At 49.3% G+C, this 22634-nt stretch overlaps 1 protein-coding gene across 3 annotated transcripts in view; it reads right to left on the bottom strand.

Annotated features, from left to right (window-relative positions):
- Window positions 1-8945: 8945 nt before the first annotated feature.
- Window positions 8946-22634, bottom strand: part of ADCY9 (adenylate cyclase 9) — a 96881-nt gene continuing 83192 nt past the window's right edge. For 2 of the 3 annotated variants that reach the window (XM_074919598.1, XM_074919599.1), the window contains one exon: window positions 8946-20066. In XM_074919598.1, the coding sequence (XP_074775699.1) occupies window positions 18878-20066 (1189 nt within the window). In that variant the 3' untranslated portion in view covers window positions 8946-18877. The remainder of the gene's footprint in view (window positions 20067-22634) is intronic. The other variant, XR_012634607.1, reaches the window with a different exon arrangement.

Here is a 22634-nt window from a genome sequence, read left to right as displayed (position 1 = left end):
TGCTCCTATGCCTGCTGATGCAAAGGCCTGTCGGTGTGCCTGGGGTGTGTAGGACCTAAAAACATCTCAGAGGGCAACAGCAATGCCATTATGTTCTCCTGAGGGTATAAAAAAGTTTTCCCCACAAATAAATTGCCAGTGCTTTCAGGAAAAAAGAGGCAATCTTGAGCAATTGCCCTCAGAGCTGGCCAAGATGTGTAACTGTACAAAACTGTATACAACTGTAATTACAAATGAGGCCAGTCCTTCATAATGAAGATTTCCAGACGCTGCCCTTTGTAAGACCCAATTTTCATTTGCTTACAATGCTGTCAAACCTTACCTACAGTAGATTAAATGCCCCCTTCTGGGGCCAGAATTGCAGTGAAAACTCACAAGAAAAAAAAAGCAAGTTTCAGCCAAAACAGTGCAGTTGCTTTTAAGAGGGAAAAAAAAAATACTATATGGTCTTGGTAGTTTTCCAGTAACCAGGTCTGCAAGTCCTACGCTCGGCCCCAGAAGAAGGGGTTGGAGATAATCTCTGTGTCAGTGATGCATCTCCCATCGTCCTCATGAAGATCCACCCAGGTTTGCCTGACCTGGGGGAAACTTGGCTTCTCCTGCCTTCTGCCTTCTTTACCTTGTCATCTCCTGCCCTGGATGAAGCACCCCAGCCTGTTCAGTCGTTTCTTGGGTGGAAGCCACTCTGTTTCTTTGATCATCCTTGTCACCCATTTCCACTTCTAGTGCTTCTACACAGAGAAAGATACCTGTTTTGGGCCGAGGGGATCTCAACAGCATGGAGCAGCCAAAGCACAAGCCCACCATGGACGGCGACAGGCCAGACCAGAGGTTTCTGCTTTCCTCTCTGCTTCGGCCTCAATCCTTCCTAAAAATGATGCCTCAACCAACTCCCCGCCTTGGCAATGCTGCTGGGACTGGAGGAACTCTGCTCAGCAGGGCCGGGGCCCTCCAGAGAGCCCCGTGTGCAGTGCTGGCAGGCAGAGACCTGCTCCCCGCAGGGTGGGTGCGTGTCCCCCACAGCGGGCAGCGGCTCGGCCCGCCCTCAGGAATGATGCTGCTCGCTTTCAGCAGCCCTGCCCTCGAGGAAACGCTCTTTCAGAGTCATAATGCTCCTCCTCAGCTGGTTCGTGCCTGTAGCTGGCTCCCAGCCCACACGCTGTCTCCGTTGATGGCAAGAAGACATTGCTTGATCTGACCTTCCCAGATCTGATCCCGTCTCAGATCAAGGCCCTTTTGGAAGCACCTGTCCACGTGTGCACCAGACGGCATCTCCTGGAGACACTTCACCTTCTTCCTTCACCTCCTTCCCCTTGCTCTTGACGAGACCAGCCTCCTGCCCAGGCCACTGATGTCCACGTAGCCCGGGATGCTGAGAGAGCGTGAGGGCTGCACACAGGGCTGCACGTCTGGGATGGGCCAGCAGCAGCACAACCTGGGCTGAAGATGAGGGCAGTGGTGGTTGAGCTCAGCAACTCTCAGCAGCAGCAGCATGTGGCACAAGATTCCCCGCGGCTGCAGAGTGGCTGTGGCCGTCTGTGAGCCCAGCACCTCCTCCAGCCTCTCCCCGTCTGTTGCAAACCATATCAGGATGGACAAACAGACAGTCAGGACAGGTGCATCGAGTGTGGGGCCCATCAATCCGTAGGTACAGGTGCCACCTGTTAAAAGATAAGCAAATTCTCTTTTTTTCAGGGTTTTTCCCAACGTTTTGCACACACAAAGGCTTCCCACCCCCTGCCACCTATGCTTCCCCCTCCTCTGCCCAGTTTCAGAGTTAGGAAGCCTCAGGCGATGTTGCTGCTTCAGGGTGTGGTGAACTGCCTGGCAGGTTGTCTGGTGGGAAGGGATCTGGCCGGGGCAGGGTGAGGAGCTGGGAGCTTCTGCCTGTTGTTTGCCATGGAGAAGGGAAGATGTCTGTGTCCTGCTGACACCACACGCTGCTCCCGAAACTGGGAACACCAGCTCGGGAGGATGCTGCTCCGATGCCATGGCTGAAGGAGGCTTAACCCTGTGCCCTCGGTCACCTGGGGGGGTGTCCCACAACCTGGAGTCCCTGGGTGCCCCGCTGCTGCCTGGCCATGGGGCACCCACTCTGGAGTGGGGTGTGCAGGCGCCGGGACGTGGCAGCAGGTGGTCTCGGTTGCTTTGCTGCAGCCCTGGGGCCGGGACCCCCAAGAGCCTCCAGCTCTGCCGGGACTGTCCCCACGCCACCAGCTGGGGCTTTGCCCGCTCGCTGGACATGCTCAAAGTTCAGCGTGCTATAAATACCCGGGTGCAGGGCTGCCAGCACGCTCCTGGCCGGGGGGGGCTGCCAAAACCAAATGGGGTTTCATTGCAATTAACCCTTTGGGTGCGTGACTCCCATCTATGAAAAAAGAGGAATCCTCTGATTCAAAATGTTTCTAAAGCCAGAAGAGTGCAGCAAACTCCTTCTGCGGGCTGAATCCTGCTGGGAATGGCAGGAGTGGAGGAGCACAGGGGGACAGTGCAGGGGATGGGTGTTTCATGGACAGGCACATGCACAGCTCCTCTGTGACCCCCTGGCTTGGGCAGGTCCTCACATCAGGGACACGGTGGTGTGAGGGCCAGTGTCACCCGTGTTCCCCCCCACCCAGAGCAGAGGCTGCCCGTGCGCCCCACATGCCCCCCAGAGCACAGCCTCAGGCTGCCCTGCCCCACCCGCTGCCCCGTGTGCCCCACGGAGCGTGACCCCACGCCTGGCACCGGATGATCCTGCAGCCCAAGGCCCTACACTCTGCACCTATGGCCCTATACGCTGTGACCCCACAGCCCCCAGGCCAGCGCTGCCCAGCCTGCCCCACGGCCCCGGCCCCACGTGCAGGTCTTGCTCCTAGCCACAGCCGAGCAGAAGGGCTAAAACACGTCTGACACCCCAAAGGGCAACAGAAAAGCACTAAATCAGGATAAGCTCTGTCCCTGGCTTCAAGACAACCTCAAAATGTGGAGTCCCCAGTGGCGTTGGGTCACCCGAGACAGAGCACAGCACATCGCAGGGTGCAAAGGGGCATGCGGCTTCCTGGGAAGGCCCCTGATACCCTGTACCTGAAGCTGTACAAAGCCCTTTTGTGGTGCCAAACGTGACTTTCCCTGCCGTGCACTTTACCACGCTGGGCTGATGGTCGAGCCAGTCTCCAAGGAAGAGCCTGTTCCTCCTTTTATCCTGTTCAAACCCCGGGGAGATGGACAGCTCGGACCAGACGACACGCCAGCAGCAGCAGAGCTGTGCCACCCAGGGAGTCCCGACAGGCTGTGTGCGACCCCACGGCTCCTGCTGAGGCTGGACATAGCTCAGTGCACGCATGGCCGAGGGACAAGATGGGCTCAGGACCGAGATCCTTGTCCCCAAAGGTCCCCAGCACCCAGGGCTGATCCCCAGCTCCAGTGGGGCCGGGGCTGCCCTGAGCACAGGGCAGAGACCCGGCAGGTCTTGGCCCTACGGCCCCCAGGGGCTGGCAGCCTGGGGCCACACTGTCCCTCCGCCCCGGGGATCCTCGCAGCTGTGGTGAACCAGTCTGCACAGGTCCCAACATCCAGCTGACCGTGACACTTGAAACAACCTCATTTCAGCCTCAGAAATGTCACCTTTTGGGTATTTCAGGCCAAGTGAAGGTGCCTTCATCATCTCTCTATCATCTCCCTCTCCCTCAGCGGTAACGCTCCCGGATACGTCCTTATGGCTGATGGATGCCACGGCCCTGCCTGGCATTTGCTCGACCAGGTTTTTGGGTTACACAGGTCGTTGCTCCTGATCCTGACCTGGGTCCTGCCCCACCACGACACGCTGCGCCCTGTGCCGTGCCCAGTGCCCCACGCCCTGGCAGTGGCTGCGCTCCCCCCGCCAGCCCAGAACGGCCGATGCCCCAGGGCTGGGCATCCCCAAGCCCCATGGCCACAGTGTGCCGGACTCTGCACCGTACGGCGCCGGAGCAAACGAGCCGAGCGGGTGGCACTAGGGGGAGATAAAGGCCGGGACATGCCGGGCCCTGCACCTTCGCCAGCCCACTCCTGTCCCCGTGTCCCCAGGGGCACCCTGGTCCGAGCTGCAGATTTCGGCGTGTCACTGTCCCTTTGCTTTGCAGGGTCTTCAGTCTTTGTGAAGCACCTTTAGCAACGAGGGTCCTTCAGGCGCTTACACCTTCTTGCAGCAGGTGTAAAAGCAAAAAGCCACCTTCTGCCACATACAGATAACAAAGGGGCACCCAAAAAATAAACCCAGGAGGAAGGAAAACAGCACATGATGCCCAGAACAGGGTCCAGCAGTGAAAGAGGAGTCTGGGGACCCGGCCTGGAAGCAGAGTGACACATGCTGCAAGACCTCAGCTGGAAACTCAGCCCATCGCTGCCCCAGCTCCCCTTTCCTGGTGCCCCCATGGATACGCTTGGCATCGGCACGGTGGTGCCAGCCCCCACGGGGCCCCTACACCAGCAAACCGGGCACCTCCAGGTCTAAAAAACATTTCAGGGGATCTCTGGCTCCAGGCACCACCCCAGTATTGTACCAGATCCTCTCCTCCCCTGGATGCTCCTCTCTCTGTAGGCTCCCTGTGATCCTTCTCGCTGGAGGTGGGAGGATTTCACCAGGCAGAGTTTGGGGGAGCTCCTGGGAGTTGAGGAGCTGGACCAGCAGGACCTGCCCCATCACCGCTGCTCGTGCACAGCCACATCTCACAGGCACCCACGGGTGCTGCCATGGGTGCTGCGGATCAGCACTGCACGCTGGGGGAAGCACGGTGCGACAGCAGCTCCATGGGGCAGCAACAGGAGGCAGGAAATTTTTGCTTGTACTTTTGATGTATTAAAAAAGAAAAGGTAAATCTTATCCCCTTTTCTGGGAGGTGGGGTTCAGAGCCCGGCTGGCCCAGCAGTTCCAGAGCTGTAACCACAAGGTTTGTGCATCACCCACGATGCCCTGTCGTGGTGCCGTGCCCTGAGTCTGTGCTCACCCGGCACATTGTCAGGCTCCCCCGAAACACCTGCAGAGCACCTGCCTCCAAACCCACCACCCTGCCCCAAAACCACATGCCTGCTCTCCCCATTGCCCACAGCCTGGATTTGCAGAGGGTTTGAGCTTGTGGCCTTCCCAGATCCCAGTGCTGGAGGGGAGTTGGACGTGGCGAGGAGCGGTCAGGCTTCGCTGGCAGCTCCTTGCGCAGAGCAAAGCCTGTCCTTGGGTCTGCGCTGGCCGCCAGTGCCTCGCTGAACCCTTCTGTCTCCCCCAGGAGTGGAGGAGCTCGAGCATGGGCATTCCGCATCCTGCGCCATGGCTCGGCGAGGGCCCTTTGGCCGCAGAGGGCTCCCCGTGCCCGTGCTCACACCGTGGCACAGAGCAGCATTGCTCACCCTGCAGCTGCATCTCTGTTTTGCTGATATTTAAATTTTTTTAGAGTTCCAGCTCTAAAGTTTTCAATAACCTCACTCCTAAACTTCGTGTCTGGCTGTGCTGGAGGGAAACGGGGAGGCCCAAGCAGCTGGTAACTCGATAGTGACATTGGCCTTGGACCAGGGTGGTGGATGCAAAGAGGGAGGAAGGCGGAGGGGTGCCTGGGCTGGGGTGTTATCTGAGCCCCTGAGGGAACAAGGTGTCTTTGCCATGATGTGAGCTGGCAAGAGCAAGAGAAGGGAAGGAGATCCTCCGTCAGCACTTCGCTATGCGTTGCGGCTCCCCGTTCCCCGCTCAGACACACAGACTCACCGCCGCGGTGGCAGGACACCTGTCCCCAGGGCTGTGCGGTTCCAAGGTTGCTGCATGCCAGGTCCTCGCTCCCTCCCAGGCCTGGAAAAATTCACATTCTGCTGCACTATAAACATACTCAGAAAACAGCAATTTGGTGCAAAGCAACATCACTGCTTTTCCTGGGATGAGAGGTGCGCGAGGTGCACGCAGCAGCACCCCGATGGGTCCGCCGAGGGGGGCAGCTCTGGCACCACACTGTTGTAGAGAAGAGCTAAAGGTTTGTGCTCAGCCCCCATTAGGGCCTGTAAACCCTTGGGGGCTCTGGCACAAGTCTGGGATTTGCACTGTCTCTTACCCAGTAGATCTATGATTTGCACCTGGAAGTAAAGGCTCATTTTTTCTGGTATTTTTCAATAAAATTAAGTAAGGACAAAAAGGCATTTCCTGTGATTCTGCTCATGGCACCCAGCGCTGTGACTGCAGCGCAGCTTCCCCACTGTGAAACACATCGTGTGCCAAAAAGGGATGCAAGTTCGGGATCTTGGGCTGCAGCGGTGCAGGGTTTGGGGTTTATTTTAATCGTTCCCCATGCAGCAGAGGTGCCAGCCACAGGGGAGGCTCAGGTGCTCCACATTCCCCAAACCAGGCCAGAGCACTGACTGGTGAACAGGTACCCGCACCTGGAGATTCAGATTGGAGAAGATCCCACTGGGCTCTCAAATGCTCTCGTGTCTTCACCACGTTTTGCTCCGTGCACCGGCAGGAACGTGGGGATTCGCACGGCAGCAGAGCTCGGTAGGACACAGCCCCTCACTGCCGTGAACTTGTTGCCCTTGAGCAGCCTCTTGTTGCCTTTATGGGTGCTGCCACCCCAGCACCTTTGAAACCACGTGAACTGTGCCTTGCTTTCTGCCAGGAACCATGTCAATCACCCAGGCTTTCAAGCTTCAGGCGTCCCCTACACACCTTGGTCCAGGGGCTGGAGGCTGTTGCCAGTAATTGGTGTTGGGACCTGGCGCCACGTCATCACGTGTCAGGCTGGTGTCCCAGTGGGGCACCCACAGGTGCTCTGCCAGACCCCACAGCTCTCCCACATCGCCAAGAGCCCCTGGGGGCGAGAGGAGCCTGATCTGAGCGTCACCACGAAGCTCTGTGACAGCAAACCCCGATAGCAACCCCCTCCTCTGTACATAATTTGGCTTAAAACACCCTCACGGCCAAGCGTGGGAGGGGTCCGTCAGCGTGGCGCCATGGGGTCAGGTCCCTTCTGGGGACTTGCCCAAAGCTTTTCTACTGCAAAGCCCCTTGGGCAAAGCTCCTGGCTCCGGCTCTGCCTTCCCAGGCCCGACCTCTCGCCCATCGGGGAGCTGCTGGCCTGGAACCTCTTGCCAGTGTTTCTCCCCTTTTGACACATCTGAAAAGTTTCCATGCTGTTTTTTTGCTTTTAGCAAATCATTCCTAAGATCACGTCATCCTGCCGCATGTTTTACTGTTCATGGCCAGTCTTACAGCTCGGACGTGGCATTTGAAAAATAACATTTCACCCCCAACACACACCCCCGGCACTAAAGCCCAGTCCCTCCGCAGGCAGAGCCGGGCTCTCCCCAGCGCCTCCCGCTCGCAGGCGCTTCGTGCCAAGCCTAACGTGGTCGCTTGTCTTAAAGCGTCGAGTACAAAGCATATGCAGGACAGATGGATATGAGGTTTATAAGATAATTAAGCATGTTAATGAAGTTCATTTGCATCTAGCTCTTAAATTCCCATAAACTCCGCAAAGCTGTGAAATGAGAATTGCCACTCAACACCACAAAGCAACAAAAATTTAGTTACCAAAAGCAAAACGCTGATTAACAAGTGAGAACAAAAGGCGGCTGTGGCCCGGGCGAACGAAGCCCTGGCAGGTCCCTGCACCCCCACGCGCTGCGGCAGATCCACGATGCCACCAACGGGGGCTCCAGCAGCCACGGCAATGGAATGCAAATTGCTGACTGGCTTTGGCTGGGGAGAAATGCTGTGAAACCAGGCAGAATGAGGGAAAAAATTATTATTGCTTCAAAGAAAGATTTGGCCCCAGAACTGGAAGAAAAGCTTTAGTGGTGTGAAGATGAAGGCCAGTCCCCGGCTCGGGCACCCTGGCTGCCCCGGCCACAGGCTGCACCCAGAGCAGGTCTGGGCCCGGCAGCAGCATCTGTCGGTGAAGCCTTGGTGATGGCACAGCAGAGACGCGGGTGGGCGTCCCCACGAGCAGAGCTGGAGTCCAACTCCGGCTGCACCACCAGGTTGTGGGGCTGAGACCCACAGGGAGCTGCTGAAACCAAGGGAGCAACTGGAGTTTGGGGATCCCCAGGGAATCCCCCAAGGACACCCCCGAAAAGGGGTCAGGAGCTGGCAGACGTGCTCCACACCCACCTTCCACCGCACGGAGCCCGAGGGTAGCCAGGTCTCCCTGCAGGCCAAGCCCAGGCCAGCAGTGACCCTCAGGCTCCCGCTGCTGGGGAAGGTTGAAAAACCACCTCTGGTGAGCCGGGGAGGGCACACACCGGGCCGTTTCCACCCACCCATGGCTCATGGATGGTGAGAGGCTCTGGCAAGGCGGACATTTGCGACTCTTACCCCAGAGCTGCCGGTGGCTCCTCGGAAGCAGCTGACCCCAGCACAGCCTGGGAGCCCCACGCCATGCTACTGCACCTGGGGGGCACATTAACGCTGCCCTCCCAGCACCCAGGACAGTCCTAAACACAGAGGAAGAACCGAGCAGCTCCAGAGCTCCCGCGGGCGCAGCGTGACTCAGGGGTGGGAGCTCTGGCAGGCGGGAGATGCAACAGCCCCCAGGTTGTCCCCGTTGTCCCCTCACCATCCGGCTCGGCCGAGGATACCGAGTCTCCCCGAGGCTGCCTACGGCCAAAAGCAGCCTGGCCTTTTGGGAACCGCTGTGAAACGTGTCCCTGAAAGATCTCTGGGCTTTTCTTGTAGCCACAGTCCTCATATAAACTGAACAAACATAGGCTGCATCTTTCAATAGACCCAGTGTGGGTGTACAACATGTTCCTGACCACAAACCAGAACACAGAAAGAGAAGAAACTTGACCACGGGGTTACCTGGGGAGAAGACAATGTAAAACTGAAAAGTAAACCAGGAAGACAGGCTTTATTTGAAATGCCTTGGTAAGATTTATTAAAAAATATCCCTTGGCAGTTGACAATCACCACGATCTATAGTAGGACCCCAACTGGATAACACGGGAACAGTTTTCGCCTGCAACAGAAGGAGAAGACCCAGGAATGCTCGAGCATGGCTTACACACACCTACTGCCATGAAAACCCTGGGGTGGCCTTGAGGAACACGGTGCCAGTGCCAGCTGCAGAGCCAACACACCACCCGTGCGTTACACATGCGCTCCGATACTTACCTTGTCTCTGGGGAAAAAAAAACCTATTTAAAATATGAAGGAAAACAACAAACAACTCCTGGAGAAACTGGACTCCACCTCTCCGTGATTCCAGGAGGACAAAGCTCTTGGTCTGCTGCAACCCGGAGGGAGAGCTGGGGAAAGGGACCCGCACAAAAGCTTCTGGCCACACGGCCCCAGGGGCCGCACGCGGGGAGGGGAAGGGTTTGGTGCGGCAGGAGGGGACGGCGGCGGGTCTCCGGTCATCAGCGGGGAGGAGCGAGGAGCCGAGCGCCTGGGTGTGGAGGAAACCTTCAAATCTTCCAGGTCAAACCTCACCTTACAAGGACTTGGGGCTTCATTAGGGTTGGTTTTTCCCCCAGTGAAACCCAGTGAACATACAGTGGGATGCTTAAGAGAGACCCCGAGGGAGGCAGGGGGTGTGTGGGAGAGACAGACAGACAGACAGACAGACAGGGGCTCTGCTGCCGAGCCGCCTGCCGCGGACAACACCATCAGCTCCTTCAGCCGGGCGGGTTCAGATTTTGAGAGTATGAAGGCTCCTCTTCTCGGAGAGCTACTCCTGGTCAGCCATTTCTTTGTCTGTGGACTCTTACTCCAGAAGAACAATGCCTCACTCCACTTTCCAAGTGGATTAAAAGAATCTGAATAAGGCACTGGTATTCAAGAATAAGCCATCAATGCTCTTTGCTAAAGAAAGAAAAAAAAACCCTACACAAAATTCATCCCCGATTTTGGCTAAAGCAAGCTCCCTGCGTGGAAAAGCTCTCCGCTGAGACCTCCTGCCACTGCCAGTGGTGACAATACGATGGCTGCAGAGGTGCTGCTGCCAGGCTGCTGCACAGCCCTGCCCCAACACTTTAGAGCAGTATTGAAATGAGGAAAAATGAGGAAGAAGCCATCTTCTCAATTGGCATTGGGAACACAAAGGTCATTTACTGCCAAGTGACACATGAAAGTGAAGTGGGTCTGTGTGACAAATTCCTTTCGTGTTTAAAACGCCTTCTAAATATGCACCTAATCAAAAATTAACTTGGTGGTTTGGTGATTTATCAAAGAAACATTGTGAAAAGCCAGATCCAAAACAAAGGCTGAAAAAACTTCTGTTCCAAACTATTATTCTTTGAAACAATGTGCAAATGGCACAGGGGTGCGTTTGAAGTCATGCTGGAGCAAAAATAAAAAAGCAAACCAATTTTAAGTTGACATAGTGTATTGTGAATTACTTTCTCAGCTTTTCTACATCTAAGATAGCGTGAAATGATCTGCCATACAGTAAAACGGTTTAATATACAATTGATTACAGAGCCGTAGTAACGAGTCGGAGATAATACGCGTTTTATCTATATACATATATAGCTTAATATTTCACAGATACAACTTTTTTCCATTTCGGTTTTTGACAACAAAGCATAGGCAGAATATTTACAGTGAAGCCGCTGTGAGGAAGCCCCGTCCCCCAGCAAAGCCCCGGCAGAAGCTGCCAGCTTCCCCCAGCGGTGGGTGTAAACAGGCCGGTTCTCTCTCTTTTTGCAAGAAGGGAGGGGAGAAGGTAGCGGGAACACGGGCTTCGCTGGGGTGGGAAAAGAAAGAACATGGAGACGTCACGAAGAAACAATTTCCAGCTGACCTGAAGACTTCAAAATGTTTTAATTTGCCTTTTATTTTTTTTTTTCTTATTTTCTTTCTTTTTAACTGGAAACTGTTCTCAGTTAATGTTTCAATTCTTAATTCAATAACGTTTCAATTACTCTCTCAGTTAACGCTTTCTCTACCATCTCCACGTGTGTTTCTGCAAGGACAGGCAGTGCTGAATTCTCGGGTAATACTGTCGAGGCAGCTTCCAACGCAAGCAGGGGGTGGGGGGGAGCCCACCCCACTGCCCAGCTGACAGCCACTCGGTAAACCAAAGCCAACCCTGATTTGAGTTTCTCACTTTGAAAATAATTTCTGTAACGGGGTACAGCCGCTCCTGGCGCACAGGGGTCCCGGGAGGGTGTAATGCTGTATGGGCTGAGGTGGGACAGACCCAGCCCCAACCCCAGCCTGCAGTCCGACAGCGGCACCCCCATTTCCAGTGCACGTCTTTAAGAACCAGCTGAAATCTGCTCACGTGAAATAGTGAGCAATTTCACATGAAACCAACAGGGCAGGAGGGAAGATGCATTTACAAAGGCATTCGAGAGCCATCAGGCTGACCGTGGACTGGCTCCACTGAGCAGGACAGCGGGCACAAGCCTGCCCAGAGCCCTGCACCTCCCCAGCCCAGCGGGGCTAACCGGCTCGCCTGCGGCTGCTGAAGCCCACTGCTGCCCGGGCACGGCTGCGGGACCCACACGGCGGGTCCTCGGCTCCGGCCCTCTGCCAGGCTCGGTCCCAGGGGCACATCCAGCTCCTTCCCGACTCACCCAGCTTTCCCATCATCTACATCCCTGCCTTCTCCCTCTCAGTGCTGCAAGACCGGAAGACCCTGGGGGTCAGAAAGGAGGAATCCAGCCCCTGCTGCCAGCAAAGACGTTTTATGCTAAATTAAAAATGCTGTTCCATGGAAAGAAGGAGCTTTTCTGAGCAATGCTATATATAAACATCAGCCCTGGGGGAGCGAGGTGACTTTCCTGAGAGCACAAGGGGGGAACCTGTCTACCTCTTCCTGGGTTATTCGGTGAGGGTGGCCAAGGTCCTAATCATCTTTGGATACTGCTGCCGCCTCCTTGCAAATAAGAGACACCCACCATCGAGCAGAAAAAATTCCCAAATGTTCAGCACAAACTTAAAAACTGTGTTTTGTCTCTCAGCAGATGTTTGGAGTTGTTAAGGCTCTTGGCTTTGTAGAGTTTATTACTTTGGAAGTTTAAAGCTGTACTCGCAGTAGGGTATAACAAGTCTGTCTCAGCATACACATATATATCCTATTTTATATATATATATTTACATATATATAAAACAGAATCATAGAATGGTTTGGGTTGAAAGGGACCTGAAAGACCATCTAATTCCAACCCCCCTGCCATGGGCAGGGACACCTTCCACTAGAAGATGACCAACCTGGCCTTCAACATCTCTCTCAACATGGTGTCTGAAAACTAGAAATTATACTGGGGAGAGGGTTACTCTGGCAACTGTGGACTCCTGAACTACTACACATGAAGAGAAACATCTGACGGTGCTGGTGGGACTGTGCTGGTACCTGCACAGTGGCCAAATCCTGGTTCAGGCAGCAATTAGAGCAGTCCACTGCAATATTGCAACCTGTCTCCTTTGGGCAATTTCTAGGGGCAACAACAACATGGAGCTATACAGCTAATATTAGGAATAAATCACAAATGAAGCTCTGGTCTCACTCGAATAAAGGCAAAGTTTCAAGGATGCTAAAGAGGAATTTTCCCTGGGCATACCCGCAGAAGTACCACACGCTGCGTTCTTCCCCACCCTGAGCTTAAATCTTTCAACCACAAACTGATACAAACCATCTTTCCATTGCAAACTAATATTTAGCCAATGCATTAAGTTAGAAACAAGCAAAAACCTGAGAGACTAAGGGAGAAAAGAAGGAAAAAAGTTGCTTTGTTTTGACTCATCTGAAGGAGGATTTGAGAATTGACGCTCAAACTGGGGACGTGCGAGGTTAGAGCAACACCACTTGCAGCCAAAACTTAAAATCTTAATAAGTGTTCCCAGCCACGACCTTCTGCAGTTCTTCAGATTCAGCGAACACTGCAACTTCTGGAGATTAAAATACGTGTTGTTGCAGTGAGCCAGAAAACAGAGAGAACAGAACAAACCACGTAAAGGCTCAGGCACAAGAAACCAACACAGCAGCCTCAGGGCCCTTCCAGAAGTGTAAAACACAAGCGGCTACTTCCTCAACACTGATTCCCAACTTGGAGACACGCGTGTGAAACAGCTGCTAAACACGATGTTGAATGTATTGTATCTGGAGCAGCGTGTGTGAAAACGCCTGGTCCTGCTCCTCGCCAGCCTTGGGCCTGGCTGGTTGGTTAGTCTGACAAATGTTTAGCAGCTACAATAAAGTACCAGGGGAAAAAAAAAAAAGCTTTAAATATTTTTTCCAAAATAATCTTTCTCAAAATCTAATGTTGACTCCTGGAGGTAAGTAGCAAACACTTTTATACACGTTGTACAGCCACTTATCTGGGCTGAAGACAGAAGTTAACTCACCTGACGAAGGCCTGAAAAAGGTTTTATGCAGAAAACTTGCATTACTTTTTCTCTAACAGAGCTTCACAGAGCGTCTATAAAGCACGTCAAAACCCTTCCCCATGGCACCGCACAAACTGAGACAAAATACTTCTCACCTCTATTTTATTTTCTACTTGAACCTCTTCAGAGCCTGATGTTAATTTTAAATGAACTCCAATAAAACAACGATAATAAGCTCCTCTTGTCTGATTTTCATGGACCAAACTCTTCATCGCTCTGGACAGAGTTCAGAGGGTGGCATTAAAGCAGATTTTAAAAAAATAAACCCATTTTAAGACTCCGTGATCCCACCACAGAAAACATGCTGCTGGGCAGCCAGGTACTCTCTTGCCAACCAAGAAACCTTCCCTGCAGCAGCCAGCAAAGACATCACTCCTGGAAACGAAGGATGAGCCTTTGAAACAACCTGACACCTCGTTTCACATTCACCTTCTCCTTTTCTCACTGACTGCAGACCTGGAAGCACATGTACAGACCATCCCCTGCACCATATACATTTGCACAGCAAACCAGAACCCCATCGTTAGGCTGTACCCTACACTGCTCGTGCTGCATTGCTGCAGACTGGGGTCTTCCCTCTCCAGTTTCCTTTACATTTTTGGTGTATTTTAGCAGAAAATGGTCCATGATTTCACAGCTCTTGACTGAAAGATCTTCAGACCATCAGGGCACTCAAACTAAAACCTGAACAACTACAGTGTCTGCCAGAATGTGTTAGATCTCCAACTGTATTACTGGACTTCACAGAATCATACTGCTACTGGCAGCGGAGGATATTCTCAGCAACAATGAAGAGTAGTTCAGGTCTTTCCCCTTAAATGTTGCTCCCTTAGAAATCAAAGCAACAGCTACAGCCTGCACAGAGATCTTGAAATGAAAATAAATTGGAATAAATTTCTTTCCTGCCCAAGCTGATGCTCTGCATAGAGCTAGCCCAGTCTCAGGATTACTCAAAGACCCCAACTGGGTTTTCACAGCTGTCTGGGCATCGAGATGGTACCACCACGGTGCTGGGAGATCCCTGCACTTCTGCCTCAGCTGTTGCTCTTTCCACATTAAAATCATTCTGTATTTACTGTCAAACCACTCCTGTGACATCTTTAGCATTTGGGAGAGTCACATCAATAAATAATTACTGCATTTTTAGCAGTTTTGTAATATTTAACTAAAACAGGACTTAAAAATTTGCTTCAGCAAATCCCAAACACTGACAGCAAACACTGGATTTTATTTCTTAATCTCATCTGCTTTTGCACACTTCCTATAACTCAGGGAAATAAAAGTTTTTTCCACTTGTGGTGTGACAAAAACGGTATTTTTTTTCAGAATTCTTAAGTTTAATTATTGGGATGTGCCTGCTGCTCCTTCTGTACCTTCTGTCAAGCAGCTTACCAACAACACAGGGAGAAAGCTGCAGCTGTGACCAGACAAATGGATCAAGATGGACCAAAGCAAACGTACTCTTCCCCTCTATATTAGGAAACAGAAGCAAACAGCAGTGAAAGCAGCATCTGAAGCCAAGACCTCGCAGCAGCAAAGTTCAAACGCTGCTGTGCGGTACGGAAGATGCAGTTTAGCAAAGGTAAGGAGGAGGGTGGCAAGAACCACTCACATGTTTCATCCAGACTGAGCAAACAAGACCACAGCAGGGAAGAAGGGAGAAATCAGAGAGTCTTTAAATTTGGCAAAACCCCCCAATTCAAGCTGCACAGTTAAATAGCTGATTGCATTGTATCCAACCTCAGGCACGCTCAGCCTCTTGTGATGTTGCAAAATAAAGACATTAAATTAGTAACTGCTCCTTTGCAACATTTTTTTTTGTTGTATTTAGAATTGAAGTTTTAGAAACAGGTTAGTTAGCAATATAGAAATGCTAGATATCCTAAAAGCTTGACTCTTTAATCAAGAATAAGCTCTTATTTAGCTAAATGGTATGGGTGCAGTGTTTGGCTTATAGCTCCTTGCATCTTTGCTCTGGGCACCTCCTTTCTGCGCTTTAGGCCTGAAGTAAGAGTATCCAAATACTTATTTTTTGTAAAGCCCTTGGGGAGTCCTCCTCCCCACCCCCATTTTGTCACATCAAAATCCTCCTGCGCTTTGTACTCTTGCAGAATACACGGGTCAGGAACCTGGCCAACTCCTCAACTTTTACACCGTGTTCGAATTGTGCTGGCATTAACAGAACAAGCACAAAAGATACTTTAATGAAATGAACTTTGATCAGGGCCTCCCACAAGCACGCACGTGTCAGGGCTGCAGAGAGGAATGCAGAACCTCACAATGCCATTAAAAACACCTCCGGAGTAATTTCTGCAAGTATTGGGACATCTTTTCAAAGGCATAAAGGGAAGGTGTAAAGGTTCAGCTCCCACTGTTTTACAATAGAAAATAGGTATCTCCTTGCTCCTTGTGCCTGGGAAAACCTCACTAGCCAACTGTATGCTGAGAGCTTAGCTTCTTGATTTCATTACTACACTGCATTAAAGAGAAGATTTAAAACCTCTGAAAGAAGACCTGCAGTCTCAGTTGTTGAACGCCTGCTGCTGTCCTGTTGGCAATAAGCAAACAGGGGTACCACGAGTTACTCAACTTTTTGTGACTCTCTTCCCAGCTTCAGAGTTAAGGCAGAGTAACGTCACTGACAGTCCCCAGAGCAGACAACAGCCCTTGATTTCAGAGTCCACTAATGCTTCTGTCCTCAGTCATTTTATTTGCTTAGTGCCAACAAAAAAGAGATCCTGGTATTTTTTGTTTTGGTATTCTAACGTTTCCAGAAACCCAACAATACTCCCACCGCACCACACCATGACAGCATGGGAGCATTATTTATTTTACAGGCTGGAGGATGAGGCTTTTGTATTCTGCAGTGCACTGCTTGAATAATGAGAAGGAAGGTGCTCTGGGCCCAGGGCCCTACTCCAGCACCCTCTATTTTCAGGTTTAATCACAGGGTGCAAACCTCTCACTGGATGCAGGGCTGTTGCTGGTGGAGGTTTAGCTATTGTGCAGTGTCTCACATGAGAGAGAAGCCGGCGTGTCTCAACTGAACTCTGCCATTGCAAACAGCTGATTAATGAGAGAGAAATGCTGGGTAGTCACCTATAAAATTGGGAGAAAAAAGTGAAAGGGAGAAAGGTTTGAACGACTCAGACACTCATATAACACTAGCAGGCATGTAAACAATTCTGGGCCACGTTAACTCCTCTACTGTAAGAAAAGAAATACTGACACACACTTCACTGAAACGAGAACCCTAAAAATGGTTTCAAGAATACATTCTTCAGATGCAAGAGGTATTTGCAGAATTATACTACCTGAAAGTTGGAAGTGCAACCCACTACGTGGAGGGGGGCAGGAGGGGGCTAGTTTTAATCTACGGTGAAGGAAGGCTGCTGTAGAACTGTGCACTGATAAAAACCTTGTATTGTTGCTTGTCAGGAATAGCCCCCAAACAGGCTACAGCATCTGTGGCAGAAGGGCATGGGGATGAGTATCCCCTGAATTTTTGTGTGCTGGCAGACTGAGCAAGTAAGATTTAATTTTAAATAACTTTACTATCAAACACAACTCAGACATGCATAAACAGCAGCTTTTGAGAACAGTGTGCAGAGTCTCATTTAACTAACCAAGATCCAGAAATCTCACAGATTTACATTTGACAAAGACTTCAAGGGCTCCGTGCTGACCGTGGAGTGTAGACGGATCTCAAATAGCTGAATAGGTACCTCACAATGTATGTATTTATCACTCAAACTCCAAAAATCACATCGGGAATAAAAAGAAGTATAAATATATTCTGACCTTAGTTCAGAGGGAAAGAAAGAATTAAAAACCACAGCTATACGCAGACAGCACAGCACTGCATTTCAACAGCTGGCTAATGAACTTATTTTGGACATTATACTTTTGGCATTTCACCCTGGCTAATGAACTTATTTAGGGCATAAAAATTCTTTCATTGTATTTGGTGTCACAAGGAGTTAGCTGAACTGGAATAGTTGAGTAATTAGTATTATCCAAAGCAGGACATCAAATGGAAGTGAAGGAGGTGATGGAAGCATGCAAAGGGCAAACTGGTATAGTCTAAGGCCCCCAGCCTGCAGTTCCCTCTGTGCAAGCAGGTCCCTGGGCTCCCGCAGGTCTCCAGACCCAGGGACCTGCACAGAGTCATCTGCAAGACTAGGAAATTATTGTGCTTCTCAGCTCACTAGGAAGGACTCTTTCCCTATTCCTGCTTTCAGTGGCACGCAGGGAGCATGCTGTTCTATTCCCTGCTGCAAAAGCACAGTGTAGGGGGGGGAAAATCCTGAAAAATATTGTGCAGCACCATTGACTCAGTACAGAGGGAAGCTGGGATACTCAATTGCGTTTGGTGGCTTCGGAAGTCTCACCAGCTTTGAAACAAATATTGCCTAGGTAACATCCTCACAGTGGTTGGTAGTTCAAAGAGGCTGAAACACCATCTTATTACTCTTATTAAACCAATTAACAATTCACCTCTCCTGATCCCTTCTGCCCACACACACAAAACCCCCCCAAACAACGACAACAAAAAAGGAATAAAATAAATAAATAAATAAAGGCATTCCCAAAACATTTATTTCGCTTTTCTCTCTCTCTCAAATCAGACCAGCTTAGAGATACCGACTTCACCTACCTTCGCAAATTCAGCTAGCGTACGGAGTAACATGAAACTGCTTTAGACTCGTCAGACCTGAATTGCAACACTCCCGTGGTCACTCGTCTGCTTCTGGAAACCTGTCCTGAGAGCTGGTGATGTCCGAACCCTTATTTCATTCCCACATATCAGTAACTCAATGGCTATATGGAAAAGAAGTGTATCCAAAGCACACAATGGCACATTAAGGTTGAAGAAAGCATTGGTAAAGGAGAATAAAACTAGAGCTGTTGTTCAGCCTACTCTAACTAAATGTTGAGCCACTGCAGAACTCCTCCTCCAGCCCAACACAAAGTCAAATTGTGTCACCCCCTCGCCAAGACATTCTTTTGTGGTACGTTACTGGCACTTTATGTCAGTCTCATATGGTAGATACATGCACATTTTTCTGTGTGTTTACATACAAAAGGTCTGATAACAGTAAAACATTGTTCAGAGAGATATAAAAAACCCAAGGAGTTGCATTAGGCAAAAAAAGTGTTTTGTGAGAAACAACAATAAAAATGATATAACCACAGCTTTTCTTTTTAAAATTAGATAAATACCCAAAGCTATGATTTCACTTGGGGCCTCTGTACCTTGACAGGGAGTCCAATGGAGTATATCTGAAGGCACTTAATATCCTCTACTCAGCTGTAAGATGGTTGCACAGGGAGCTGGGGAGCTTGGGATGTGATTTGGGGCATGGAGGAGAGAGATGGATGAAAACAAGCCCTGAAGAGCTGTGATCCACACAGCACCAGGTGCTGAAATGAAAACAAACGTACAACCCAGGTGTTGAGAAGGTCTCTCTTGAAAAAGAAAACTGCCAATTGCAAATGTCTTTGTGTTTCTATTGACAGAGCACTTCATGCAACTCTGACAGTGCATCATACACTCTTAGAGATATTTAGCTTTGTCAGTTCATTGACCTCCTCAGTTCCCGCTTCCTCACAGTCAGTCTTCTCCGCGGCTTTGCCAAACCTGCACCTCTCCTCTGCTTTCACCACATCTTTCTGGAGCTTCTTGGTGGAAGGAAGGATGTCCTTGGTTTCTGAGTTATCTGTGCCATGGGCTATCTTATCAGAATTCTGTACAGAAGGCACCAGGTTGGCAATCTCATCCGTTGGAGATCGCCCAATGCTGCCATCCACTTGAACCCGAATGTCTGGAGATATAGACAACTGGTGATGTGGCACGATCCCATTGTCCATGCATTTTGGGTAAAGGTAGGTCTTCATCTGACCTTTCCCCTTCACATTGACTGTCCCCCTATAGTCAAAGTCATACCCCATCTTGTTGAGGATGCGGTAGCTCTCCTCACTCACCTGTATACGACACTCGACGCCAGTGGTGTCCATTCTGCTCGCAATGTTCACAGTGTCACCCCAAATGTCATACAACAACTTGGTGGTGCCAATGACCCCAGCCGTGAGGGGGCCGTGGTTAAAGCCAATCCTAAGTTTAAAATTAAACCACAGCATGTTGTTGTTGAAGTCATCCACCACTCGCATCATTTCTTTGGCAAATTCAAAAAGGGTCTGCAAATGTCCATGGGGATGGTTGTTGTCCTGACACTGGGAGGTGTTCAGTCCTGAAGCAGCCATGTAGGTTGCCCCAATTGTTTTGATTTTCTCAATGCTGCTGTAGTGTGGTTTGCTCAGCAGCTCATCAAAATCCCCAATCAATTCATTCAGGACTCTGTAGCACTCTTTGCCTCCTTCATAGTTCTCTTCATAGAACTCGCTGAAGTTCACAATACTTGCAAAGATTACTCCGCCACTGTCATGGTTTTTGGAATAGCTCTGGGAAACCTTCAACTGCTCAGCCACATGGTACGGAATAATATTCCTCAGCAGCCAGTCAGCTTGATCCCTCATGCTCTGAATTTTGGTGCGATGAAGATCAGCCTCCACATCTCCATGGTAGTGGAGACGGTAACTGACCTCAAACTCTCGATTCAGAAACCAGACCAGGAGGAGCAGAAGGAAGGAAACCAAAATCACTTCTTGACCAATCAGGTCCGCTGGCCTCTTCGTGTCATTTGGCACTGAACTGTTGCAGGGGCTCTTTCTGGAGCTGGAGGCACAAGAAAGGGAAGAACACAAAACGTGCATTTGAAAACACAGAGTTAGGGCACTGCCATTTCTGCTCCATAGTTAGAAATCCTTTGCTAGAAAAAGAAGTGTAGGAAGCGTACGTTACATACTAAATTATAAAATACACTTCAATAACTTTATCTGCTGTTAAGTATGCTAAAGAATTAATTTCATTCTTAAACTCACTGATACTTACTTAAAGGGATATTATCAGGTTCAGCAAAGCAGAAATTGCCCAGCCTTTACAGAAGTCCTATTTTAAGGACTTCACCAAGGAAACAGTTATCATTATATCTAAATATATAAGTAAAAGCACTACATGTAAATACGTATATAAAAATGCTTAACAATGCCTCTGTGTGGGTCTAGATATATGTGTGCACGTGTATGTCCGTATGGAGGGGTGTGTGTGTGCATGTATAAGTTTTGTGGAATTTATCTATCTTTTTTTGTATTACGTCCAATATTCAGAAACATCTGATTTATCCTCCTAGTGCCTCTCCTTGTTTCCTTAAAGACCAGTAACCTTTGCAGTGTGCCTTCAGTGTTAACACATGAAGGTTTTGGAAGAAGACAACCCTGTACAAGGCACTTCACGAAGAACTGCATCAAAGTGGAGAACATGGAGCTCTTGGTTGACATCTTTTGTACATTATAACTACTGAAGCTTTTTATGGTGGAGATGGAAAGTTTCTCAGAGTGCCAAGATTAAAAAAAAAAATAATTCATGTCTCACATAGATTGAGAGTAATATTTCAAATGCTTTCGACAATTCGTCGACTGCCTGTGCAGATTATGAAGCATGGATGGAGCACGCTTCCAGTGCCAAACCGCCCTTAACGGGGAGACATCTGCAGTCTACAATCTCAACTTTCTGAGGAGATGCAAAGACACAAATTTAATCTGAGAAGACAACACCTATGCAATCCTAGAAACTAAGTCTAAACCCAGACAGATTGGCATGCAGTGATTTCTGGAGTCACTTAACTGCAATTTTTTCTATAAACTTATGCCAAAGTTTAAGATTTGATATGAGCAGACACATGCTGAAGTTTTACAAGTTAGGAGATGGTTTGATAAGGGAAAGCATCACATCAACCTTTCTCCTTGAAAAACAGAAAGGCAAACCATATCTCAGTGTCTGTTTGTACTTCTCTTATGAAGGTATGTTAGCAAACAAGATCAAAACTCAAAGCACAACTGTAGCAACAGCTCAAAAAGAGAAAAGTAAATTTGTTTCTGTAACACATGAAAACATTTCCAAGTTCAATTTGTTACTTCATGTCCATGGGGGACATGCTTCCACTTCTGAAATTGAAACAGACATTTTAGCAATTGAGCTGTATTACAGACACAGTTTCTCTTTTTGAATGTTCATTCTCAAATATTTGATTGACAGAAAAGCACGATGAAGCAAAAACATAGCACAATTATGAAAAGGTGAATGTGCACAATCTCTGATAACATTTGTATGTGCTATGGTCTTGGTATCTATTAGCTTTTATCACAGTATGCCTATAGGAGAAAGAGTTCTTCCTAAGTAAAACATTTACAGTAGAGAGCTTCCAGGCTGAACTTCAGATTAAATATAAGACTGCATATTATGTTGGAAATTACTCCTTTTGTTTTCAACAACAAATATATTTCTCCCAGAAGTGAAGGTATATTCATTTTATTGGTTTGGTATTAAAAAAACCAACATGAGGGAAGAATGAAAGGAGGAGATTACTCCCCTCTCAGAGAATAGGTCCCCACAATCAGGTTTCTGTAATTGCTGGTGTGCTGCTGTACTAAGACTCCTTCCCTTCTCCCATACAGCTACTTTTCTCAACATAACCTCTGTTATGAACCTACTCATTTTCTCCTTAGAAAGACAAGTCAGAGACTAAGACAAAGACTAAGTTATTAATGACTAGAATAGTAATTATTCCTGAAATACAATCCTTGCTACCTATTTTGCTGGTGGCAAAATACCCTTCCAGTTTGATAGGTTTATAAAGCAAAATGAGCAGAGGATAAGCAACAGAAAAGATCTTAGAAAATAAATAAGGCTGGAGAAGGTGAGGAATGAATCTCTGTTAAGGAGCACGACTCAGGTTCTTTTCAGAACAGTCCATTATTTTCCATATCTTGTGAGAAGAGATCTGCTAGAGGATCTGAGCAATGACATGTTACTCCTTTGAGAGTACAAGTTTGATCCAGATAATCTGTTCCAACATCAAACAACCCTGCCACAGGGATTTAAGTCATTAAAGGCTTTTTATTTACAGTTTATTGTACAAAATACTCCTCAAAGTACTTTAATTCCTCTTAAATGAATTAGGCAAGCACCACAAATTTTACGTTACAGAAAGTGCTTTGTGCTGAACGTAAGATCTGCCTTTTAAGAAGAAACTGCTGCCTCCCGTTCACCACTCCTGACGTACTGGCATCTGCAAGCTCTGAGCCATCTCCTCAAGCGCTGGCCTGACCTTGTTTCCCATGTGGGTGTAAAACCTTAGAGATCTGCATGTGAAATTACTGACTCACTTGTAAACTGACCTGATTT

This window comes from Athene noctua, chromosome 15 (genome assembly GCF_965140245.1).
Source record: "Athene noctua chromosome 15, bAthNoc1.hap1.1, whole genome shotgun sequence".
Classification (NCBI taxonomy): domain Eukaryota; kingdom Metazoa; phylum Chordata; class Aves; order Strigiformes; family Strigidae; genus Athene; species Athene noctua.
The sequence above is the reverse complement of the archived record's forward strand: the minus strand, read 5'-3'. Positions and strand labels throughout refer to the sequence as shown.